Raw genomic sequence first — 22,227 nt, 5'->3', positions numbered from 1 at the left:
AGATTCTCGATTGGATTCAGGTCTGGACTTTGACTTGGCCATTCTAACACCTGGATACGTTTTATTTGTGAACCATTCCTTTGTAGATTTTGCTGTATGTTTGGGATCATTGTCTTGTTGGAAGATAAAGCTCCGTCCCAGTTTCAGGTCCTTTGCAGTCTCCAACAGGTTTTCATCCAGAATGGTCCTGTATTTGGCTGTATCCATCTTCCCCTCAATTTTACCCATCTTCCCTGTCCCTGCTGAAGAAAAGCAGGCCCAAACTATGATGCTGCCACCACCATGTTTGGGGATGGTGTGTTGAGGGTGATGAGCTGTGTTGCTTTTACGCCAAACATATCATTTTGCATTGTGGGCAAAAAGTTCGATTTTGGTTTCATCTGACCAGAGCACCTTCTTCCACATGTTTGGTGAGTCTCCCAGGTGGCTTGTGGCAAACTTTAGACAAGACTTTTTATGGATATCTTTGAGAAACGTCTTTCTTCTTGCCACTCTTCCATAAAGGCCAGATTTGTGCAGTGTACGACTGATTGTTGTCCTATGGACAGACTCTCCCACCTCAGCTGTAGTTCTCTGCAGTTCATCCAGAGTGATCATGGGCCTCTTGGCTGCATCTCTGATCAGTCTTCTCCTTGTCTGAGCTGAAAATTTAGAGGAACGGCCAGGTCTTGATAGATTTGCAGTGGTCTGATACTTCTTCCATTTCAAAATGATCGCTTGCACAGTGCTCCTTGGGATGTTTGAAGCTTGGGAAATCTTTTTGTATCCAAATCCGGCTTTAAATTTCTCCACAACAGTATTACGGACCTGCCTGGTGTGTTCCTTGGTCTTCATGATGCTCTCTGCGCTTTCAACAGAACCCTGAGACAATCACAGAGCAGGTGCATTTATATAGAGACTTGATTACACACAGGTGGATTCTATTTATCACCATCAGTCATTTAGGACAACATTGAATCATTCAGAGATCCTCGCTGAACTTCTGGAGTGAGTTTACTGCACTGAAAGTAAAGGGGCCGAATAATTTTGCACGCACCACTTTTCAGTTTTTTATTTGCTAAAAAAGTTTAAAATATCCAATAGATTTCGTTCCACTTCACAATTGTGTCCCACTTGGTGATTCATCACAAAAAATTAAGATTTTATATCTTTATGTTTGAAGCCTGAAATGTGGCAAAAGGTTGAAAAGTTCAAAGGGGGCCGAATACTTTCGCAAGGCACTGTAAAAGACACAAGTTCATCTAGTTCAGCCAATAAGAGGGGGAAAAAAAAACACTTATTTTATGTTAACAGTTTGGATGTAAGAAACGCTTAGATGACCTTTCCTTTAAAGCATAACGGGCATGTGATGGGCTTTTTCCTTTACGTTCTAATTCAGCTAGGGTATTTATGTAGTCATTAAGAGTATTTTTCATTTTTCAGAACCAAAGACTGGATTCGATATTGCATTCCAAATGCTGGATACTGATGGCAATGAACAGGTGGAGAAGAGAGAGTTTTTCAAGGTGAGCATTTACTTTTATGCCAGTACCTCTCCAATATTACTGCGTGTCTGCGATCCTTCTCTGACCTTGCTATGGCTATTGGATTTTTGTCTTCAGCGATTTAAATGCAATAAATTTAAACTAAGATTGGTTACTATGTGCACTCTGCACATTGCCAAGTATCTAACCCTGATCATTAAATATTCTTCCCCCTTCTTAATTGCTTTTGGGATAGAACGATAGAAGTCACTATTGCTGACTTTTTTTGATGGTGTAATGACTGCTCCCATATTTATATCCTGACAGGATCCCTTTAACCACTTGCCTGCCAGGCACCTACACCCCCTTCCTGCCCAAGCCATTTTTCAGCTTTCAGCGCTGTTGCACTTTGAATGGCAATTGCGCGGTCATGCTACACTGTACCCAAACAAATTTTTTATCTTTTTCTTCACACAAATAGAGCTTTATTTTGGTGGTATTTAATCACTGCTGGGTTTTTTATTTTTTACAAAAAAAATGTTTTTTACTTTTTTTTTTCTGTCAAAAAATGTGTAAATAGTTAATTCTTTAATTTTTCACCTTCGATGATGAGGTGGCACTGATGGGCACTGATAGGCTGAACTGGTCGGAATTGATGAGGCGGCACTTATGGGCACTGATGAGGCGGCACTTATATGCCGCTCTTATGGGCACGGATAGGTGGCACTGATAGGCGGCACTGGTGTGCACGGATAGGTGGCACTGATAGGCAGCATTGGTGGGCACGGATAGGTGGTACTGATGGGCATTAATGGGTGGCACTAATGAGCGACACTGGGCAACAGTGATGGGCATTGATGAGCAGCACTGTTAGGTGGCACTGATTGCCAGCACTGACTGGCATCGCTAATGGGCACTTATTGATGGCACTTGTGGGCACTGATTGCCACTGGTGGGCACTGATTGCTGCCACTGGTGGGCAATGTTGGGCACTGATTGGTGACAGTGTATTGCACTATTGTAATCAGGGCACTGATGATCCCAAGGGTTCCCATCTAATCAATGAATTGACAAGGTTTTGATGACAGAGGCATAGTAGTTTTTTTTTGTTTTGTTTTTTGTTTTGTTTTTAGCTGCATGGAGGCAGGAGTTAGGGATTATTTAGTTTTAGACTACACTTGCTAAAGAGCTCTGTTGTGTCTCTTGATACTTCTGCTGTTGTCTGTTTGCCAGGATTATAGCAGTCGAGGCTTGGTTTTGCATGTAGAGAGAGGAGCAAGTGTTTCCAGGGAGGATGAGAGTAGGTCGTTGTAGACAGAAGTTGCTAAATCTGGGTAGAACAGGGGGTGTGAGTTATGTAATGAAGGCAGTCAGTAGCAGAGTGAAGAAGGGAAGAGTTGAGGTAGTTAAGCATTCTACAGGTACCTGTACTGGTTGGAGGCATAAGAAGGTTGGAGACTGGGACAGTGTGGAACTGATAAGGTTGTGATAGGAAAGAGGAAAAGGGATGTTGGGCTGCAGGGAGGTTAGAGGTGGGAGAATACAAGGTTGATGGTGTTGCCATTGGAGTGAGTGGCAATTTATGTACTGCATTATCTTAAAAGAAGGGAGGTTGGGTTGAGAAGTGGCTGAGGCGTTATTATTGACTGGAATGTTAATGTCACTGAAGATGATGGTGGGAACTTCGGAAGAGAGAAAGTAGGGTAGCCTTGCAGAGATGTAATCTGCAGTTCTCAGACAAACTGGAGAAAAAGATGAATATTGTGAACACTAAAAGAACAGAGGGACAGAGACGGAACTTCATGCTCCATGTAGTTAACCACTGAATGGGAGAGATCTGGGAAGAGGAGAGTTATTGTTGAACTGTGCACATGAAGTATGCTTGCTTGGGCATACAGTTCTAACCCAAAGATTATGATTTGTGCCTGGTGCTTTCTTTGGGCATTTGAGGAAAAGTCATTTTGCTTAAGTTAAATGTCTGTGAGACTACAGACAAACATTCAATTGTTGCCTTTCTAGCCAATAAAATTGCATAAAGAACGAGCAGAGAAAAGATTAGACCATTTGACTATACCACAGACTTCATCATACATGTTGAATGTTTGTTTTGTCTCCATTTAACCTTACCAAAATCTATCCTTATTAGGCTTTTTCTAGCATTTTGTTTGCTCAAAAAAGGATTTGAATATATATATATATTTTTGTGCTTATGGTGCTCAAAAAATGAATTCTGAAATTCACACGCTTCAAAACTACCTGTACTAGCACTTTATAGTACTTTAAAGAGGCAATGGGGATTCCAGATATGGGGGGGGGGGGGCTCTATATTTAACTCAAATATATCCACCCCCCATTTTAATAGAAACTGTAAAAATGAATTCTGGGGGCATAATACAAGTGTTTATATAATACATTTTAATTCAAGACAATTTTTTATTCTTGCTGGCCTTTGAGGAATGAGATGAACACAAGAAGGTATGTGATCTAATTTTATGTGGAAATATTTTCCTAATTTCTTGTTTTTGCTCTACATTGTAAGATCACTCTAAGAAAATTAAAGCAGAACTCCACTCGTAATGTTTCTCTGCTTTAAATCGAGTGTCCAGGGCTTAACTTTTCTGGGCGTTTTAAGTTTATAATCCGACAAACCATTTCCTGTTCAATCGCAAACATAAATTAATCTTTTGGAGTCCCACTTTAAAGAATAAATGCACTTTCATAGTAAACAGTAAATGTTATATTACTTCAGCCATTCCAAGCATTTACAGTCTTAAAATCATAATTGCTGCAGTTCAGAAATTCCTGAGAAACAGCTGTTGATGGCAGCTGGATATTTAAAACAGGTGGAACCATTGCTGAGAAGGAAAGGACGGGCAGACAGCTTGTATTTGTTTTCATGAGGGTATCCATGGAATCCCTTTAAATGTGCTTAGTTTGCTCCTCCCTGTAGGAATTTGAGACTGTATCCATCAGAGGGTGAGGGATGCTTTCTTTGATACAATTACTCTTGTGTTTGTGGAGGCCTGTAGATGGCTTAAAGTGTTTGTTATCCCAAAAAATAAAAAAATAAAGATCCTGCTCTGTTAAAACATGTTATACAGCTGTCATTTGGCCCCTATCACCTGTAATACCCGGCTAATCCTGATAGTTTTTACCTCCTCCCCCCGTACGCTGACCCCGATATATCAGGGCTGCGGAGCCCTGACACTGTTGTCAGAATACGTGCCTCCATCATCCACAGCCCTCCTCTGTGTCCTATGTCATCCTCTCCCCCCTCTGCCTGTCTGCGCCGCCCCCTCCCATCCTGCTGCTCAAATTACTGTTTCTTTTTAATATAAATATAATATAATTCTCTGTTTTTTTTTATGTTTTGGCCACCTGTGATTGTGCATTATAAAAATGAAACAAGGTATATACAGCATTATTTTTAAAAACCACAGTCACAGGGGGCCATTACATTAAAAAACTGAGAGGATTATGTAAAGATATATTGATGGGTTAACAACCATTTTAACCTTAGTACACACTATACGTTTATTTTTTTTTTCATTCAACCCAGCGGGCTGAATGAAAAGAAAAAACTGTACAGATCACTGATCTAATACATGCAATATTCGTGCAGCGACCTCCCTGCTGAACAATAGTGTTCTGACAGGGGGACTGTCCACCCACACAACACGCTGATCAGATGCTGGTTTTTCAGCATGTTCCTTTGACAGAAGCCAGTTGTGAGACTGGCTTCAGTCGGACAGGGTGCTGTACACACGGGCCAAAAGTCAGCTGGTTCCTGCCGAACAGACCACTTTTGGCCCTGTGTACCCAGCATTGCAGTCAGCAAACCTGGCAGAATAGTTGAGGATATTTGTCGAACTTCCATATAACAACATGAGAGATGAACGGAAAGGTTAACATTTTTAGAATTGCTTGATTTGTTCACTGTATCTTATGAGCCAAGGTGTGTGTAAAGTGATATTATGTCTTAAATTGTGACAGAGCACGGCTCTGTCCCTATGGAAAGGGGTTGAAAATGGACATGCATGTCTGCTGACTACAGCGCGTAGGTTTTGAGAGGAGCAGTTTTCTCCAGATTTTGCCATCGCTGGATGAGGCTCTGTAGTTTGCAGTTTCCTAAGGCCGCGTACACACGCGCGGACTGTTCGCCCAACCTTGTCCGCTGAACAGTGTTTGGGCGGACAGTCCGCTCGTGTGTGGGGCTTCAGCGGACAGTTTCAGCAGACAGTTGGCCGAACAAGGTCTTGCGGAAATTCCGAAAAACTGTCCGCTGAAACAAGGTTTCAGCGGACTGTTCGCTCGTGTGTAGGCTTGTTCGGCCAACTAAGTCTCGCGCATGCTCAGAAAGGATTTCCACGTCGGAAGGTTGCATTGCAGTGTATAGGACGTCGTATTTTTCGTCCCGTCGTACGTGCCGTTCACGTCATCGCGCACGGTTTCAGCAAACTGTTCGTCCGTCGTGTGTGGCCATGTCCGTCCATGCTAAGTTTGAGCGGACTGTTCGCTCAAACTGTTGGACGGACAAAGTTGGGCCAACAGTCCGCGCGTGTGTACGCGGCCTAAGAGTCTTGGGTGGGATGGGATCTCCAACCCTGTGTTGTGGACAGCCAGCGGGGTGTGTGCCCAGGGGCACACAGCCCATATAATGAGGGGCTGTTGAGAGAAGTTGGAGGTAGAAGGTGGAGTGTGAGCAGCTTGCTGCTGTTTAAAGACAGGCCCCTGTCAGGAAAACTGTCTGCCCTGTGTGAGACTACATCCCTGATGAGGGGGGACTTCTTGTCTGTAGGACTGGGAAGGTCAGGACGGCTACAAAGGCCTAGGAAATCAGAAGAGGTTCTGGGGAGGCTGGGAGAGCTGAGGCCGATATCAAGTCCAAGGGGGCTGGAGGAAGTCCTGAAGTAAACCCAGGGGCTGGAGAACCCTGGTAAGGCCAGGAGTAGGCCAGTTCAGGAAGGAACTGCAAGTCAAGGCAAAGTAAGCCTAGGAGCTAGATGGCCTGGTATTTCTCTCTCTGTTGTTGCATTTGTTGGAGAAGAACCCCTGTGTGGGCAATCCTGTGTATAATCTTTTATTTTGTTCCTTTTAATAAAAATGGGCTGCCACACCCTTAACCTGATAACTGACTGCCGTGAACTCACTGGAAAAATGCATCTTTCACCGAGTTAAACACCCCCAATTTTACAGTATAGATAGGGGGAAAACCCTTTTTCTAGTTTTGGATAGAGTAAAAAGGGATTAGAACACCTGTCAGGTTTTTATTGCCATCTCTGCCCCCATTACGAAGATTCACACTCTCTATTTATCATGTTTACTGTAATCGCTGCAAGTGGAAGTAAAATAAAATCCCACATTATGGGTTAACATCAGAACAGTAATAGAGGGGAAACTTTCAAATGGGGACACTAGTTTTGGTGACCCTGGTGACAGCCAGGTATTCCCTCGTTTTGGAGGGATTTCCTCTCACTTCCGGTTTATGGAACAGAAATTTAAAGGGAAATCTCCCTAAGGCTTGATTCACATGAATGCGTTTTTTTATGCATTTTGCAGAAATGCAGGGAAATTTTTTAACATGAGTTGCTATGGAAGGGTCGAGGACTTTTTTTCATGCAAAATGCAGCATTTTGCATGTAATAGAAGTCAATGGACCCGCATCCAAAACATAAGTGCCGCGATTCACATTTTGTGTTTTTATTTTTTTTACACTGTATAGAGCTGGTTGCTAAGCAACCACACTGAAAAAAAAAAACCTCAAAACGCATGTCCAAAAACACGGCAAGCACCGCACAAAGCACTGCAGAAACGATCAAAAGCAACTTGCATAGATGTGAATCGAGTCTTATGGGACACAGATGTCAAACTCTATCCAAAGTATAAAAAAAATGCCTTTAGTTCTACTTTAACATTTCCAGGTAGAATTAATAAATTAGACTGTAAGAATAAACATGTATAGCCATAATTCAATTCTATTCTATTCTAGAATGAGTTGTGGAGACAAACATATGTAATCTAGTCATTGGGCGTGATTCACACTGTAGCCCTATACAAATGCTGCATGTTTTCCTGCATTTTAGATGATTATGGTAGTAGGCGTCTGAGTCTGTTCTTGGGAGAATCCAAGGTACATTGTTAAAATAGGAGCCCTTCTTTTGGGCATTGGTAAATAGTCCAGATCTACCAAAACGACTGTAATTTGAGCATATAATACAGTTTTAATCATGTTTGGTTCAATATTGCCTAAATAAATTGTCTATATTTGCAAAGTACAGAAAAAAATTCCGTATTGGGACAAAACTGTAAATTCATACATGTGAAAGTTGCCATGCCTTTTTATAAGTATGAAATGCCCTGACAGTAAAATGCACAGTAAATACTTTTTTTGCCTTTTTTTTAGTTACAGAAAATTATGGGCACAAAAGATGAATTCACGACCGCTTCTACACAGGTATATATATGCTATAATAATTCGATTTATGCATGTAGCATATAAGAGGAAAATATTTGAAATGCATGTAGTGTCACAAAAGTGTTGGAATCCAGACAGAACTTTGAAGATAGAATGGGGAGCAATTGCACCTAGCCTCTTTAGCTGTATTTTAGTCATATGTTCTGTAGGCCACTTTAATTGTGCTGTCACCATGAGGACAGATGGTTGTTGCTGTTCTATATACTGTAGATAGATAGGGTTCCATGCAATTACGTCCTCTTTCACAAATCAGGGACTGGCAATAAGGTATAAACTGAACTCGCAAGATTTCAACCTGGCAATGCAGTCTGACTTTGGGGGGGTGATTTGACAGACATCTGTGCGGGTTCCTGCACAGATGTCTATTGAAATCGCACCCGAAGTCCCCAAAAGTAGTGCAGGAACTACTTTTGGGAATCGGTGCGGCCCTGCAGAGCCAGCATCGCATCGATTTAGACAGTGCTATTGCCGGTAATAGCTGCAGATTTGGAATGCGATTTGACATGTCAAATTGCATGCCAAATCGGACCAATGTGAACCTAGGCTTAATCCGGTTTATTGCACTAGGGCAAGGTCATAAATATTCCCCCATGTGCAGCAATAGTGGGTGGAAGTTATCAGCACATCACTGATGGTGTTGGTGCACTAGGATGAAAACTGCTTCAAAGTAACCTTCCTGTATAGAAATATGTAAATTGGCATTGCTAAATGCAAAATAGAATGTCAAAGGTCCCTACATTTTTACAGTTGTAGCTTTCTGACTTACAAATTGGCTGTCTGCTGCTGAGCATGTAGTGCGCAAGGTTTGGCTGTGGACAGGCAGCAGTTGGCCTGAGTTCAAAGTGTCAGATACAAAGTCATAAAACTAAATGGGGAAAAATAAATATTTCTTAGGACAATCTGCATATTGAAAAGTAAATACTGTTCAGAATAAACCCTTTCATAACTAGTTCTCCTTACAGTGCACCTGTGCTCGGACTTTTGACATATTCTTAATAAGTAGATCTAGAGTTTTAAAAAAAGGCCATTACTGACTTAACTACTGTAGCTGCAGGTGCTCTGAAGAAATTCATCCTTAACCACTTTCAGACCGGACCATTTTGCTGGTAAATGACCAGAGGTCTTTTTACACTTTGGCACTGCGCTGCTTTAACTGGTAATTGCGCGGTCATGCAATGTTGTACCCAAACAAAATTTGCGTCCTTTTCTTCCCACAAATAGAGCTTTCTTTTGATGGTATTTGATTGCCTCTGCGATTTTTATTTTTTGCGATATAAACGTAAAAAGACCGCAAATTTTGAAAAAAAATGATATTTTCTACTTTTTGTTATTAGAAAAATCCAATAAACTCAATTTTAGTCATACATTTAGGCCAAAATGTATTCAGCCACATGTCTTTGGTAAAAAAAAAGTCAATAATTGTATATTTATTGGTTTGCGCAAAAGTTGTCACATCTACAAACTAAGGTACGTTTTCTGGAATTTACGCAGCTTTTAGTTTACGACTGCCTATCTCATTTCTTGAGGTGCTAAAATGACAGGGCAGTACAAAACCCCCCCAAATGACCCCATTTTGGAAAGTAGACCCCCTAAGGAAATTGATAAGAGGCATGTTGAGCCCATTGAATATTTTATTTTTTTGCCTCAAGCGATTGAATAATGACAAAAAAAAAATATTTTTTTTTTTTTTACACAAAGTTGTCACTAAATGATATATTGCTCACACATGCTATGGGCGTATGTGAAATGACACCCCAAAATAAATTCTGCTGCTTCTCCTGAGTACGGGGATACCACATATGTGGGACTTTTTGGGAGCCTAGCCGCGTACAGGGCCCCGAAAACCAAGCACCGCCTTCAGGCTTTCTAAGGGCGTAAATTTTTGATTTCACGCCTCACTACCTATTACAGTTTTGAAGGCCATAAAATGCCAAGATGGCACAAAACCCCCACAAATGACCCCATTTTAGAAAGTAGACACCCCAAGCTATTTGCTGAGAGGCATGTTGAGTCCATGGAATATTTTATATTTTGCCACAAGTTGCGGGAAAATTACAAACTTTTTTTTTTTTTTTTTTTTTTCACAAAGTTGTCACTAAATGATATATTGCTCATGCATGCCATGGGCATATGTGAAATGACACCCCAAAATAAATTCTGCTGCTTCTCCTGAGTACGGGGATACCACATATGTGGGACTTTTTGGGAGCCTAGCCGCGTACGGGGCCCCGAAAACCAAGCACCGCCTTCAGGCTTTCTAAGGGCGTAATTTTTTGAGTTCACTTCTCACTACCTATTACAGTTTTGAAGGCCATAAAATGCCAAGATGGCACAAAACCCCCACAAATGACCCCATTTTAGAAAGTAGACACCCCAAGCTATTTGCTGAGAGGCATGTTGAGTCCATGGAATATTTTATATTTTGCCACAAGTTGCGGGAAAATTACAAACTTTTTTTTTTTTTCACAAAGTTGTCACTAAATGATATATTGCTCACACATGCCATGGGCATATGTGAAATGACACCCCAAAATAAATTCTGCTGCTTCTCCTGAGTACGGGGATACCACATATGTGGGACTTTTTGGGAGCCTAGCCGCGTACGGGGCCCCAAAAACCAAGCACCGCCTTCAGGCTTTCTAAGGGCGTTACAGTTTTGAAGGCCATAAAATGCCAAGATGGCACAAACCCCCCCCCCCAAATGACCCCATTTTAGAAAGTAGACACCCCTAAATTTAGGGGTACACTAGTGAGACTAGGTAATAAATGGCGGGTGCCCTGAAACTATAAAAAAATAACTAACCAACCAGCGTCACCTGTAACAGTTATATGGTGATCACTGGTGAAAGGGTTAACTAGGGGGCAATCAGGGGGCTTTATGCGGTAGTATATGGGGGTCCCTGGCGCTATAAAAAGCTGCGGCGAACCTAAATACCTACCTGCCTAACTAGCGTCACCTGTGACACTAATACAGCGATCAGAAAAACGATCGCTTATTAGGCTGGGTTCACACTGGAGCGATGCGGGAACGCCACGAATGCGCGGCGGGTTCCCGCATCGCATGCCTCCCGGCGGCAGTTCACACTGCCCTATGCGAACTGCTGGGAGTGTCAGTGAAATGTTAATGACACCCCCAGATCAGTTCGCATATCGCAGTGCGATCTGCAAACTTGGATCGCATGGTGTGAACACCCATGCGATCCGATTCTGCTGCGGACCAAAAAAAGGGTCCCGTGCGAGTTTGCGGCGGGTGCGGCGGGTGCGACACGAATTCAGCCATACTATCTGTATAGCTGAACTCGAATCGCACAGAGATCGGATGTGATTTGCACTGCAGTGCGGTGCGAATCACATCCGTTCTCATAAACCGCTGCAATGTGAACCCAGCCTTAGTGACACTGGCGACGGGGGGTGATCACGGGGTTAAACCTTTATTGGGGGGGTTAGGGGGGTACCTTAGAACTAAAGGGGGCTAACCCTAACTGCCCTAACAGTTATTAGTCACAAATGACACCTGCCGGGTGATCAGGGGGTTAAACCTTTATTAGGTAATAAATGGCGGGTGCCCTGAAACTATAAAAAAATAACTAACCAACCAGCGTCACCTGTAACAGTTATATGGTGATCACTGGTGAAAGGGTTAACTAGGGGGCAATCAGGGGGCTTTATGCGGTAGTATATGGGGGTCCCTAGCGCTATAAAAAGCTGCGGCGAACCTAAATACCTACCTGCCTAACTAGCGTCACCTGTGACACTAATACGGCGATCAGAAAAATGATCGCTTATTAGGCTGGGTTCACACTGGAGCGATGCGGAAACGCCGCGAATCCGCGGCGGGTTCCCGCATCGCATGCCTCCCGGCGGCAGTTCACACTGCCCTATGCGAACTGCTGGGAGTGTCAGTGAAATGTTACTGACACCCCCAGATCAGTTCGCATATCGCAGTGCGATCTGCAAACTCGGATCGCATGGTGTGAACACCCATGCGATCCGATTCTGCTGCGGGCCAAAAAAAGGGTCCCGTGCGAATTTGCGGCGGGTGCGGCGGGTGTGGCGGGTGCGGCGGGTGCGGCGAATGGCTGAACTCGAATCGCACAGAGATCGGATGTGATTTGCACTGCAGTGCGGTGCGAATCACATTCGTTCTCATAAACCGCTGCAATGTGAACCCAGCCTTAGTGACACTGGCGACGGGGGGTGATCACGGGGTTAAACCTTTATTGGGGGGGTTAGGGGGGTACATTAGAACTAAAGGGGGCTAACCCTAACTGCCCTAACAGTTATTACAGTCACAAATGACACCAATGCAAAAAAAAATAAAAATAAAAAAAAAATGACATTGGTGTCACTGTGACTGGGGGGCAGGGGTAATTGGGGGGGTGATCGGGGGGTAAAGGGGGGGTGTGAGTGTGCCTGGCATGTTCTACTGTGTGTGGGATGTGTTGGTGCAACTCACTGATCCGCTCTCCTCCGTGTCGGAACGAAAAATACCGACACGGAGGAGAGAATACATCACTTCCTCTCCTGTGTTTACATTACAGGAGAGGAAGTGATGTCACCGGGGATTTCCATTCGTCGGGAGCGATCGCGAGGGGGTGGCCATGAATGAATGGCCGTCCCCTCGTCCGGGATCGCTCCCGAACGAAAACCGACCGCCGCAGGCACCGGGCGGGGGCCCGATCGGGCCCCCGACCCGCGGGAGGCAAATCACGTACATGTATGTGCTTATGCCTGCCCGTGCCATTCTGCCGACGTACATCGGCGTGCGGCGGTCGGCAAGTGGTTAAGCCCTGGTTCACGTTGATGTGATTTGGCATGCAATTTGATATTTCAAATCTGCTGCAATTCCCGGCAATGGCAGTGTCCGAATCAGTGCATTTGCAGCGCCTCACCGTATCCCTAAAGTAGATTATGTACTACTGCAGATTTCTGAGTTTTTCATGGACTTCTCTGCAGAAACCAACACAGATGTATCTGAAATTGCCCCCAAAGTCGGGACTGACATGCAGGACTGAAACTAGCGCAATTTCATTCCTGGAGTCAGTGTGAACCTAGACTACCTGGTACACATGCTGAGATTATCGGAAGAGTGATCATTCGTCTTTTTTTTGTTTTGATTTTTGCATGCTAGTCTCGTCGAAATTGAAGAGGTTATGAAAATTCTTCTATTGTATTTTCAAATGACAACTGTACTGATTAACCACTTCAATACCAGGCACTTAGACACCTTCCTGCCCAGACCAATTTTCAGCTTTCAGCGCTGTCGCACTTTGAATGGCAATTGCGCGGTCATGCTACACTGTACCCAAACAGAATTTTTATCATTTTGTTCCCACAAATAGAGCTTTATTTTGGTGGTATTTTATCACCACTGTAATTTTTATTTTTTGCACAACAAATGAAAAAAGCCTGAAAATTTTGAAAAAAAACAAGTTTTTCTTTCTGCTAAAAAAAATGTGTAAATAAGTACGTTTTCTTCTTTAATGACGGGCACCGATATGGCTGCACTGACGGGCACTGATAAGGTGGCACTGATGGGCAACGATGAGGTGGCACCAATGAGGTGGTACTGATGGGCACTGATAGGTGGCACTCATAGGTGGCACTGATGGGCACTTATGGGTGCCACTGATGGGTACTTATGAGTGGCTCGGATGGGTACTGATAGGTGGAACTGCTGGACACTGATGGGTGACACTGATGGGTGACACTGATGGGTGACACTGATGGGTGACACTGATGGATGGCACTGATGACACTGATTGGTACATGATGGTGCCAGTCAGTGGCCATTTGTGGGCACTGACTGGCACAGATTGGGCATCATTTGCACATGTGGATGGCCAGAGGGTACATACCTGGCCATCCACATGTTGCCCACTTCCCTGGTGGTCCTAGTGGAGTCCCTGGTGGTCCAGTGTGGGCATCTGAGGGGGGGGGCCTCGCTGATAAACAATCAGCGCAGACCCCCCTGTCAGGAGAGCCACCGATCGCCTCTCCTCTACTCGCGTCCGTCAGACGCGAGTGAGGAAAAGCCGATCACCGGCTTTTCCTGTTGACATAGTGATCAGCCGTGATTGGACATGGCTGATCACGTGGTAAAGAGCCTCCACCGAGATCAGTGTATTGGTGTGTCATGTTATCCTGAAGGACGTCATATGACACCCAGTCAGGATAACGAAACCACTGCTGGCCGTCATTCTGCTATAGGCCGAGCGGGAAGTGGTTAAACGAAAATCGTACAATCTGGTATCTTGTGAGAAAAATTTTCATGCTTGCCCCATTGGTAAATTTTGCATGAATTATTGTGATCGGCTCTCAAAAGCAGTATACTAATGATCAGATTATCGTACGACCGCTTGAGTATTTTTCGTACAATTTTCTAATCGTGTGTACAGGCCTTAAGGCCTCATGCACACTGGGAATAAAAAAACGCTGCTTATTCTGGCTTTTGCCATTTTTTATTCTTCAGCCTGTATAATTAACTCTGTTAGCTTATTTGTCCATGCACATTTTGGGGTTTACAGGCATATTTGCAGAGGAGCATTTTCAGGCTTAAAAAAAAACCCATCACAGGTACGTTTTGAGAGGAGCTTTCAGGCAGAAAAAAACACCTAGCGTGCCTAACACATTTAGGAGCGTTTGGTGTTTTCACGTGTACGTTAATTATGGTGAAAAATGGGCAGAGGGGAATATTTTTGAAAAAAATGCTTATAAAAGCCAATAAAATGCCAATGAATGCACATAAACTCTTGTGCAATACAAGCCAATATGAGAGCTTTTTATGCTTTTTCTGCCAGAGGTTCTGTCATTTCTTTTCAGCCCCCTAGTGTACATTGACCCTAACAATTAAAGCAGGCCATAGATTAATGCAACCCCTGGTTGCAGGAAAGAAAATCGCGAGATTCCCCCATCAACACAGTCAGTGCCCTCCCGCAGAGCTATTGTGTTCTCCTGCAAAGACAATCAAGTGACGGTGTTGCGCTCCAATGTGAACTGTTATAATATAAATACCCACTTACAACGTGGACACGGATATGGGACAAAAAAATATATAGGTAAAATAATAAAAACTGTGATCAATGTGCAAAAAAGCAAAATAAGAGTGAAAACGGGCTAAGTACGATAGATAAAGAGTACTTAACAGCTAGCATAAATACAATGAAAAAAATAAATAATAATTTGGCATAAATATAGCAATGAAGCTTCAGAATGTCCAAATGTGCAACATAGTGCAAAGTGTAAACAAACAAATTAAGGTGCAAGTGATCAAAATAAAGTGGCTGAAAGTCCTTTACAACTCATAAAACAATAATCACACCATAAATAAGGCGAAGCTTCAAAACGTCTAAATGTGCAACAAGTGATATAGATTCCACTTAGTATTAAAGTGCAAGGTGCAGGATGTGGGGTAGCATCAGTAGGGTGACACGGTGACTTTAGATGAATCTTCGGTGAGAAATGTCACCCGCAGGTGAACTAACTTAATACCTTACAGCTGCACGGTAAGCAGCATATAGTAAAGCCAGTGGGTCACTCTGGGGCAGAGGGGAAGGAGCCTCTTTCCTTTCACATTGGTGCGCAACACCATCACTTGATTGTTTTTGCATATATATTTTTTATTTTTTTTGTAATGTTTGGCCCATATGGTGGTTGCATCACCATTGACCATTATTTATTCATATGCCATTGGAGCACAGGAATAACTATTCTATCTGGTAGGAGGGCACAGAAGGCCGTCCTTGCCAGGAGAACACAGTGATAACTGCTAGTGGCTCTAGCCACTGGTAATAATCACATACCAAAAATCTGACATGCTGGTTGTCCCCAAGCGGAACGATGGATTGAGTTGGATACAATCAGCCTGCCCATAGGTGTATCTAATCTCGACCGGTCCCTGCTGAACCGGACAAAATTTGATCCATCCATGCCTGGCTTTAGAAATACCTGGTGTTTGCTTACATTAAAAGGCTTTCAAAATCATTCTTCCTTGCAAAATAAAAGGAAATGGAGTTGTGACTTTTAGTGCCTCTGTTGTGGATTTGAAGATAATTTTCTCCACAGTGCATATAGCTGCAGAGGCGAGCAAGGGCTTAGTTTAAATTGCTTTTAATGTCTGTTGAAAATATGTAAATACTTTCTTATGCATAGTCTTGACACAGGTACACTTTAAAACAGACCTTGGATAAAACCATGCCATTCCACTTGGCATGTAGAACTGTATATCTAACTACTTGCTCAACTTTGTAATCCAAGTAAAATGTGCTAAAACATCTGTAGTCTGGTACAGAGTCTGGGGGCTGAAAACACACGGCCCTGTCTTTATAGCAGTGGTATGCAGTCTGCATTTTCTGCAGGATGTGTTTTTGTGTGTTTTGTCCCTCGTTGCACACGTTTTTAGGAAAAGGTCCCAGCTTGCTCTTTTCACCACTTCTCTTTGCTGTACAAATAGCCAAATACACAAGAGTAGATTCTGGCTGTCTTTCAGTGTTGTATGTGATTTTACCCTTGTATGACCCTGGCTGGAGTCCACTCCAGACAGAGGATCTAGGTTCCTTCAGGAGGCCCACGTAGGTCATAGACAGGTGTTTCTAGGATGTGTTGATGTGGCAGAAGTCGACGGTTTAAATCAGGAAAAAGGAAAGGGAAAATCTTTTGCCGCCCAAGATTCTCACCCAACTGGGCAGTTTATAATAAAGACTGATTGTGCACAGGATATTCTTTGTGTGCTATTGTTGCACAGACCCAGACGGCAAATCATTATCGGTTTATATTTAACAGTTCTCTGGACTTGCATTTCTCCTGCATCTGCTTTGAGTTCTTTTAATGTCATAATCTTGGATCGAGAATATCTGGGTGGGAGACTGGTAACTTTAATGAGAAGATATTTATGAAGAAAGCATATGAAACAAGGATACTAAAAAAAAATCTTTGTTCCGTAATAAAATTAAACATTTGAATTAAATGGTATGATTAAGGCCTGTGTTTGGCTTTGTGCTAATGAAAATTATTAATGCAACAGGTGTTGAGACAGTAATGTAATGACCTAAGAGGCTGCTGGGAGGCACATGTGTATTCTAAACCTGAGGGACAGCTGATATGTATTAGTTTTAATTTTTATCCATAAAATAAATATCAGACTATTGCATTAGCTTTATTGTTAAGTAACTTTTAGTTTGTGCCTTTCTTTGATGTCTGAGACTCTAATACAGTAACACCAAACCACCTAAGGATCTTCATTTGCAGTAGATGCCTGGGAGCTATCAGACAATGCCAGGTGTGCCAATTATGCCAATAGTAAGAGCAATATGTATAATGTAGCTGGGTTGCAGCTTTAAAAGATGAATGCTCTCCTTAACTGTTAAATTCAGCGTCATAAAAGCCATGAAATTATTTCCAAGCAGGTCATGCCTTCAGTACTGTGTTAGGAAGCTCAAATTCATTCAGAAAAGGACAGAGAAGGTAGGCTACAAAGACTTTAATTTTAGCTTGGCAATCATGTGACCTCCAGTTGTGAGAGAGCTTATAGGCTCATTGACATCCAAATGGGAGCAAATTTGCTTTATCTGCTATTACTCTATACCTTTTTTAATTCATGTTTGTAAGATGGATCAAGATGAACTTAGTGATTCTAAAGGCAGAAGTTTTTTTTACCTTAATGCATTCTGTACATTAAGGTTAAAAAAAACCTGGGTGCAGCTCCCCCTTCAGCCCCCATTTTACTTATCTGAGCCCCATCTCGATAAAGAAATGTGCATGAAATATAAACAAAGCATATCCTTCTATATGGTGTGTACTTATCACTTTGTGCTCTTAATTGAGACATTTATGTCTGCTGCTTCACTCTATCGGCATAAATTTCTTCTGATAGCCTCAGCTCTGAAGGGGGTGTGTCCCTTTCCTCCAATCAGCTCTCAGAACTCTCCACACTGAGCTCTGCAGAATGTGACTTGAGCTCTCCACCCCCTTTTTTTTTCCTGACAGTTAGACAAACTTTTTTGATTCTGCACTTTGAACGTCTGTAGAGAAGACTGCGAATAAACTGGTACAACTTATGTAGTAGGATTTGTTTTATCTCTGTGTATCACTTGAGGCCAGTCACTTCACTGGGTCTATGTAAAGCAAGGTACACTCTATTAGTTTATCTTTTTTGTTTGTTTTTTTCATGCAACCCTGCTTGCACGAAAAAAATAAACTCTGGTCGGAGACGCTGTACTAACCACGCAAGTTTAGTACAGCGATCTCCCCCGCTGAGCTGTTGTGTTCAGACAGGGGGGCGGCCCCTCTCCAGAACACTCCGATCAGCCATCTCTGCCATTGGCTGAGAGCGCCGATCGGGAGTCTGTCGGCTACTGGTTTTCCAGCATGCATGTCAGACAGAAGCCAACCAAATACCAGGCTTCTGTCTGGCAAACCGACCTACACAAGGGCAGAATATCGGCCTGTATTTTTTTGTCGGTACAAAAAAAAATATAGGCCGATATTCTGCCCTTGTGTAGGTCGATCTGTTTCCCAACATTCTGCCCGTGTGTATGGGGCTTAAGGGTTTACAACCACTTTAAAGACTCATACGCACTATTTTTTTTGTAATGGCTGTATAAACTCGCCTGAGCTCCATTTTTTCAAGAGCAAAAATAGAAATGCATCTAAACTGACAAAAACGTGAGTTTAACAGCAGCAGTGTGCGTGAGGCCAAAGGATTTATATGAGCTAAGAAAATAAAAACAACCTGTTTAATTTGCCTTGCTATATTGAAAAGGTACTGCACATTTCTAAAGCCCCATTCTCTTGTAAATCTATGCGAGATGAAAGAAAAGAAACAATAATTATGAAAAGACTTTTGATTCTGTGCTCATTGTTACTGGTGGCTTGAAGTTAGCCATTGACATTATATGACAAATATGTGCCAGCACCACCTGGTGCAAAAATGGTCATGTTTGCTTGTAGAGTGCTAACTGAAATCCAGAAAATATTCTTATCTTATATTCTCAGTAGCAAGCCTATAGATTTTGCAGTTATGTTTTTGCTATGAGTATCTAAAACATCCTCAAGATGCCTTGAAGCCACCCTGACTCTGTAACCACCAACAGTAGGAGTGGAGTATTGATCAGTGACTTACCAAGCAAGGCTGGCACTAAGCACATTTCAGGTAATTGAGCTAAACTAGAACATTAAGAAGGAATGTGCGTTCATTTAAGGTTATATGCAAGCCTTCTTGTGCGTTTCCCCCCTTTCCCTTTCTTGTTTTAAAGATGGCTATATTTTGTAGAGTTTAAATCTGGTCTGCTACTCCCTCTAACATTGTACTTGATGCCTTGCCAATCCCACCTTGGAATCCCAGCTGATAAAGTGACTCGCAAACAAGTCAGTGCATATTTATTATAAAAGCCGGGCTAGGCTTTGTCATTGCAGATAAGCCGCGATATGTATTGTTTATATGTGTCTCCTTCCCATCAATGTTTTGGAGAGCTCTGAGAGGCTTCCTTGTGCCCCAGCTCAGAGATGTTATTACAAGAATGTTCTGCTAATCAGCCAAGATTTCCGAACAACACAAAAGAGCTTGACTCATGTATGGAGCCGCATCAACAAATATACGTTTAATACCTTAGACACGCTCTTACAACTTTAAATTCTTTGCCTCCTTCCTGATCTATATTCTAAAAAGTTATCCAGAATTAATCCGTGCAAGCCGCAGCAGGCTTCTTACTTCTTTTGGCTCTTTGGTGGTGTAATATAGCCACCTTTAGCAAGGAAAGGGTTATAGAGTGTCAGTTGACTTCAGAAAAGCAATACAGTTTGCATGCATTATCGTATTAGCACTGTTTAAGCGATAACCTCATGTAAAATGTGAGCACTTAATTCCGCCCTGCTACTGGAAGAGGCCAGGCTATAAAATATTTGAAATGTCACATATGCAATAAGCATGAAGACCTACACTGAACTAATGGGTTTGGTTACTTAAGATATGCTGAAAGCTAAATAGCCATTAGTATTAAGTCTCATGAAAAATGCTCATCTTTCATCTTACCTCTTCAGAAGGATAAGAGACACAGGGGCTATTTAGATGTCATAAGAATAGTTCTGTTGAAATCTCCGAACCCTCCCCCTTTTCTCTCCAAAACAAAAATGTCTCTTTATGTTGGGTAGTATTTTTGTTGGGTTCAAAGGATGCTATGATGCAAGTGGTGACAGAGTAAGAGCTGGGTCCTGGGCATGTTGTGTGACTGTAGGCTTTCAGAGATTTAGGATGAATTGCACTTTTTGTATATATAAAAACCTCACGTAGGTACAGCATGTGAATGTGAGAGGAGAGAAATTCACTATTGGTCTTCACCTTTTATTATGAATAATTCCTTCAATCATCAGAATCATACTTGCATTAGTTTAATAAGGTTGATTTACTTTATGAGTTGAAAATGTTCACTCACTAAATTAAAGTTGTGTCCCTATGGCCAGTCATGCTCAATGAAATAAAAAAACAAAACAAGAATTAGCTTTTTACAGGTTTGGATAATTGAAAATGTTTGAGTGATGATTCTCAACTGTTTTAGTAAATCAGCCTTAGTATAAACCTGTTACAAACTGAGGCATGTCAAACTCAGCATATGATGAAAGTATACTTGAGTAAAGGATAAGATCAGTAACAAGAACATGTAGAAAAACCAATGCAGCTAAAACTATATGCAAGTGAAGATTTGCCCCCGTATCCCGAGCCTCACTGTTGGTTCGTTAACCACTTCAATATCTGGCAATAATAAAATGACGTCCTTGACGTTTAGGGGGGATATCTGAATGATGCCTGCAGTTAGAGGCATCATTCAGATATCATTCTTTGCAGCCGGCGATGTGCACGTTAAAAATGATCATAGCGACAGTTCCGCCGCTTGATCGTTCTTATAGGCGACGGAAGGGGACATCCCCCACCCCCTCCTGCCGGCATCCGGTGCTTCTCCGGGCTCTCCTGTGCCATCGAGGGCCTGGAGAAAGAATTTTTTTTTTCCGATCTCATGCTTTCCAGTAGGGATGAGCTTCGAGTTCGAGTCGAACTCATGTTCTACTCGAACATTGCCTGTTCGCCTGTTCAGCGAACAGTGAACAATTTGGGCTGTTCGCAGCAAATTCGAAAAGCCGGAACACCCTATACAAGTCTATGGGAGAAATCTAAAGTGCTCATTTTAAAGGGTAATATGCAGGTTACTGTCCTAAAAAGTGTTTGGGGACCCGGGTCCTGCCCCAGGGGACATGGATCAATGCAAAAAAAAGTTTTAAAAACGGCAGTTTTTTCAGGAGCAGTGATTTTAATAATGATTAAAGTGAAAAAATAAAAGTGTAATATTCCTTTAAATTTCGTAGCTGGGGGGTATCTATAGTATGCCTGTGAAGGGGCGCATGTTTCTGGTTCTTAGAACTGTCCCTGCACAAAGTGTCATTTGTGCAGGAAAAAAGTCTTTTAAAATCACTTGCGGCTAAGTTGTCGGCACCCCGTAATACAGAGAACACTCAATGAGTGTTCTCTGTATTAGCCGACAATTCATTGATTAAAAAAAAAAAAAAAAAAAGCGTGGGGGTTCCCCTAAATTCAATTACCATGCCCTTCAGGTCTGACATGGATATTAAGGGGAACTCCGTGTCAAATTAAAAAAAAATTGATGTGGGGGGTCCCCCTAAATATCCATACCAGACCCTTCAGGTCTGATATGGATATTAAGGGGAACCCCGCATCAAATTTTAAAAAAAATTGACGTGGGGTCCCCCTAAAAATCCATACCAGACCCTTTATCCGAGCACACAACCTGGCAGGCCGCAGGAAAAGAGGGGGGGACGAGAGAGCGCCCCCCCCTCCCTCCTGAACCGTACCAGGCCACATACCCTCAACATTGGGAGGATGCTTTGGGGGTCTGTGACCCCTCAAAGCACCTTGTCCCCATGTTGATGAGGACAAGGGCCTCATCCTCACAACCCTGGCCGGTGGTTGTGAGGGTCTGCGGGCGGGGGGCTTATCAGAATCTGGAAGCCCCCTTTAACAAGGGGACCCCCAGATCCCGGCCCCCCCCCTGTTTGAAATGGTAAGGGGGTACAAAAGTACCCCTACCATTTCACAAAGAAAGTGTCAAAATGGTTAAATAAGACAAACACACTTTTGAAAAAAATTAAAAAAATAAAAAAAAGATTCCAGCGGTGCTAATCCACTCTTGCTATCCAGCGACGGATCTCCGGGGTCCAGCGATGGATGATCATATCCAGCGACGGGGGATCTCTCAGTCCAGCGCTGTCCATACATCCTTCTTC

The 22,227-nt window shown here is 42.7% G+C and overlaps 1 protein-coding gene across 3 annotated transcripts in view; it reads left to right on the top strand.

Moving 5' to 3' along the window:
- The window catches only part of MICU2 (mitochondrial calcium uptake 2), a 498,489-nt gene that overhangs the window by 415,350 nt on the left and 60,912 nt on the right, over nt 1-22,227 (top strand). For 2 of the 3 annotated variants that reach the window (XM_077484018.1, XM_077484017.1), the window contains exons 6-7: nt 1,423-1,505; nt 7,867-7,917. In XM_077484018.1, coding sequence (XP_077340144.1) covers nt 1,423-1,505; nt 7,867-7,917 — 134 coding nt within the window. The remainder of the gene's footprint in view (nt 1-1,422; nt 1,506-7,866; nt 7,918-22,227) is intronic. The other variant, XM_077484019.1, reaches the window with a different exon arrangement.

This window comes from Lithobates pipiens, unplaced genomic scaffold (assembly GCF_037356315.1).
Source record: "Lithobates pipiens isolate NorthernLeopardFrog02 unplaced genomic scaffold, aLitPip1_a1.2 Scaffold_16, whole genome shotgun sequence".
NCBI lineage: Eukaryota > Metazoa > Chordata > Amphibia > Anura > Ranidae > Lithobates > Lithobates pipiens.
The sequence above is the reverse complement of the archived record's forward strand: the minus strand, read 5'-3'. Positions and strand labels throughout refer to the sequence as shown.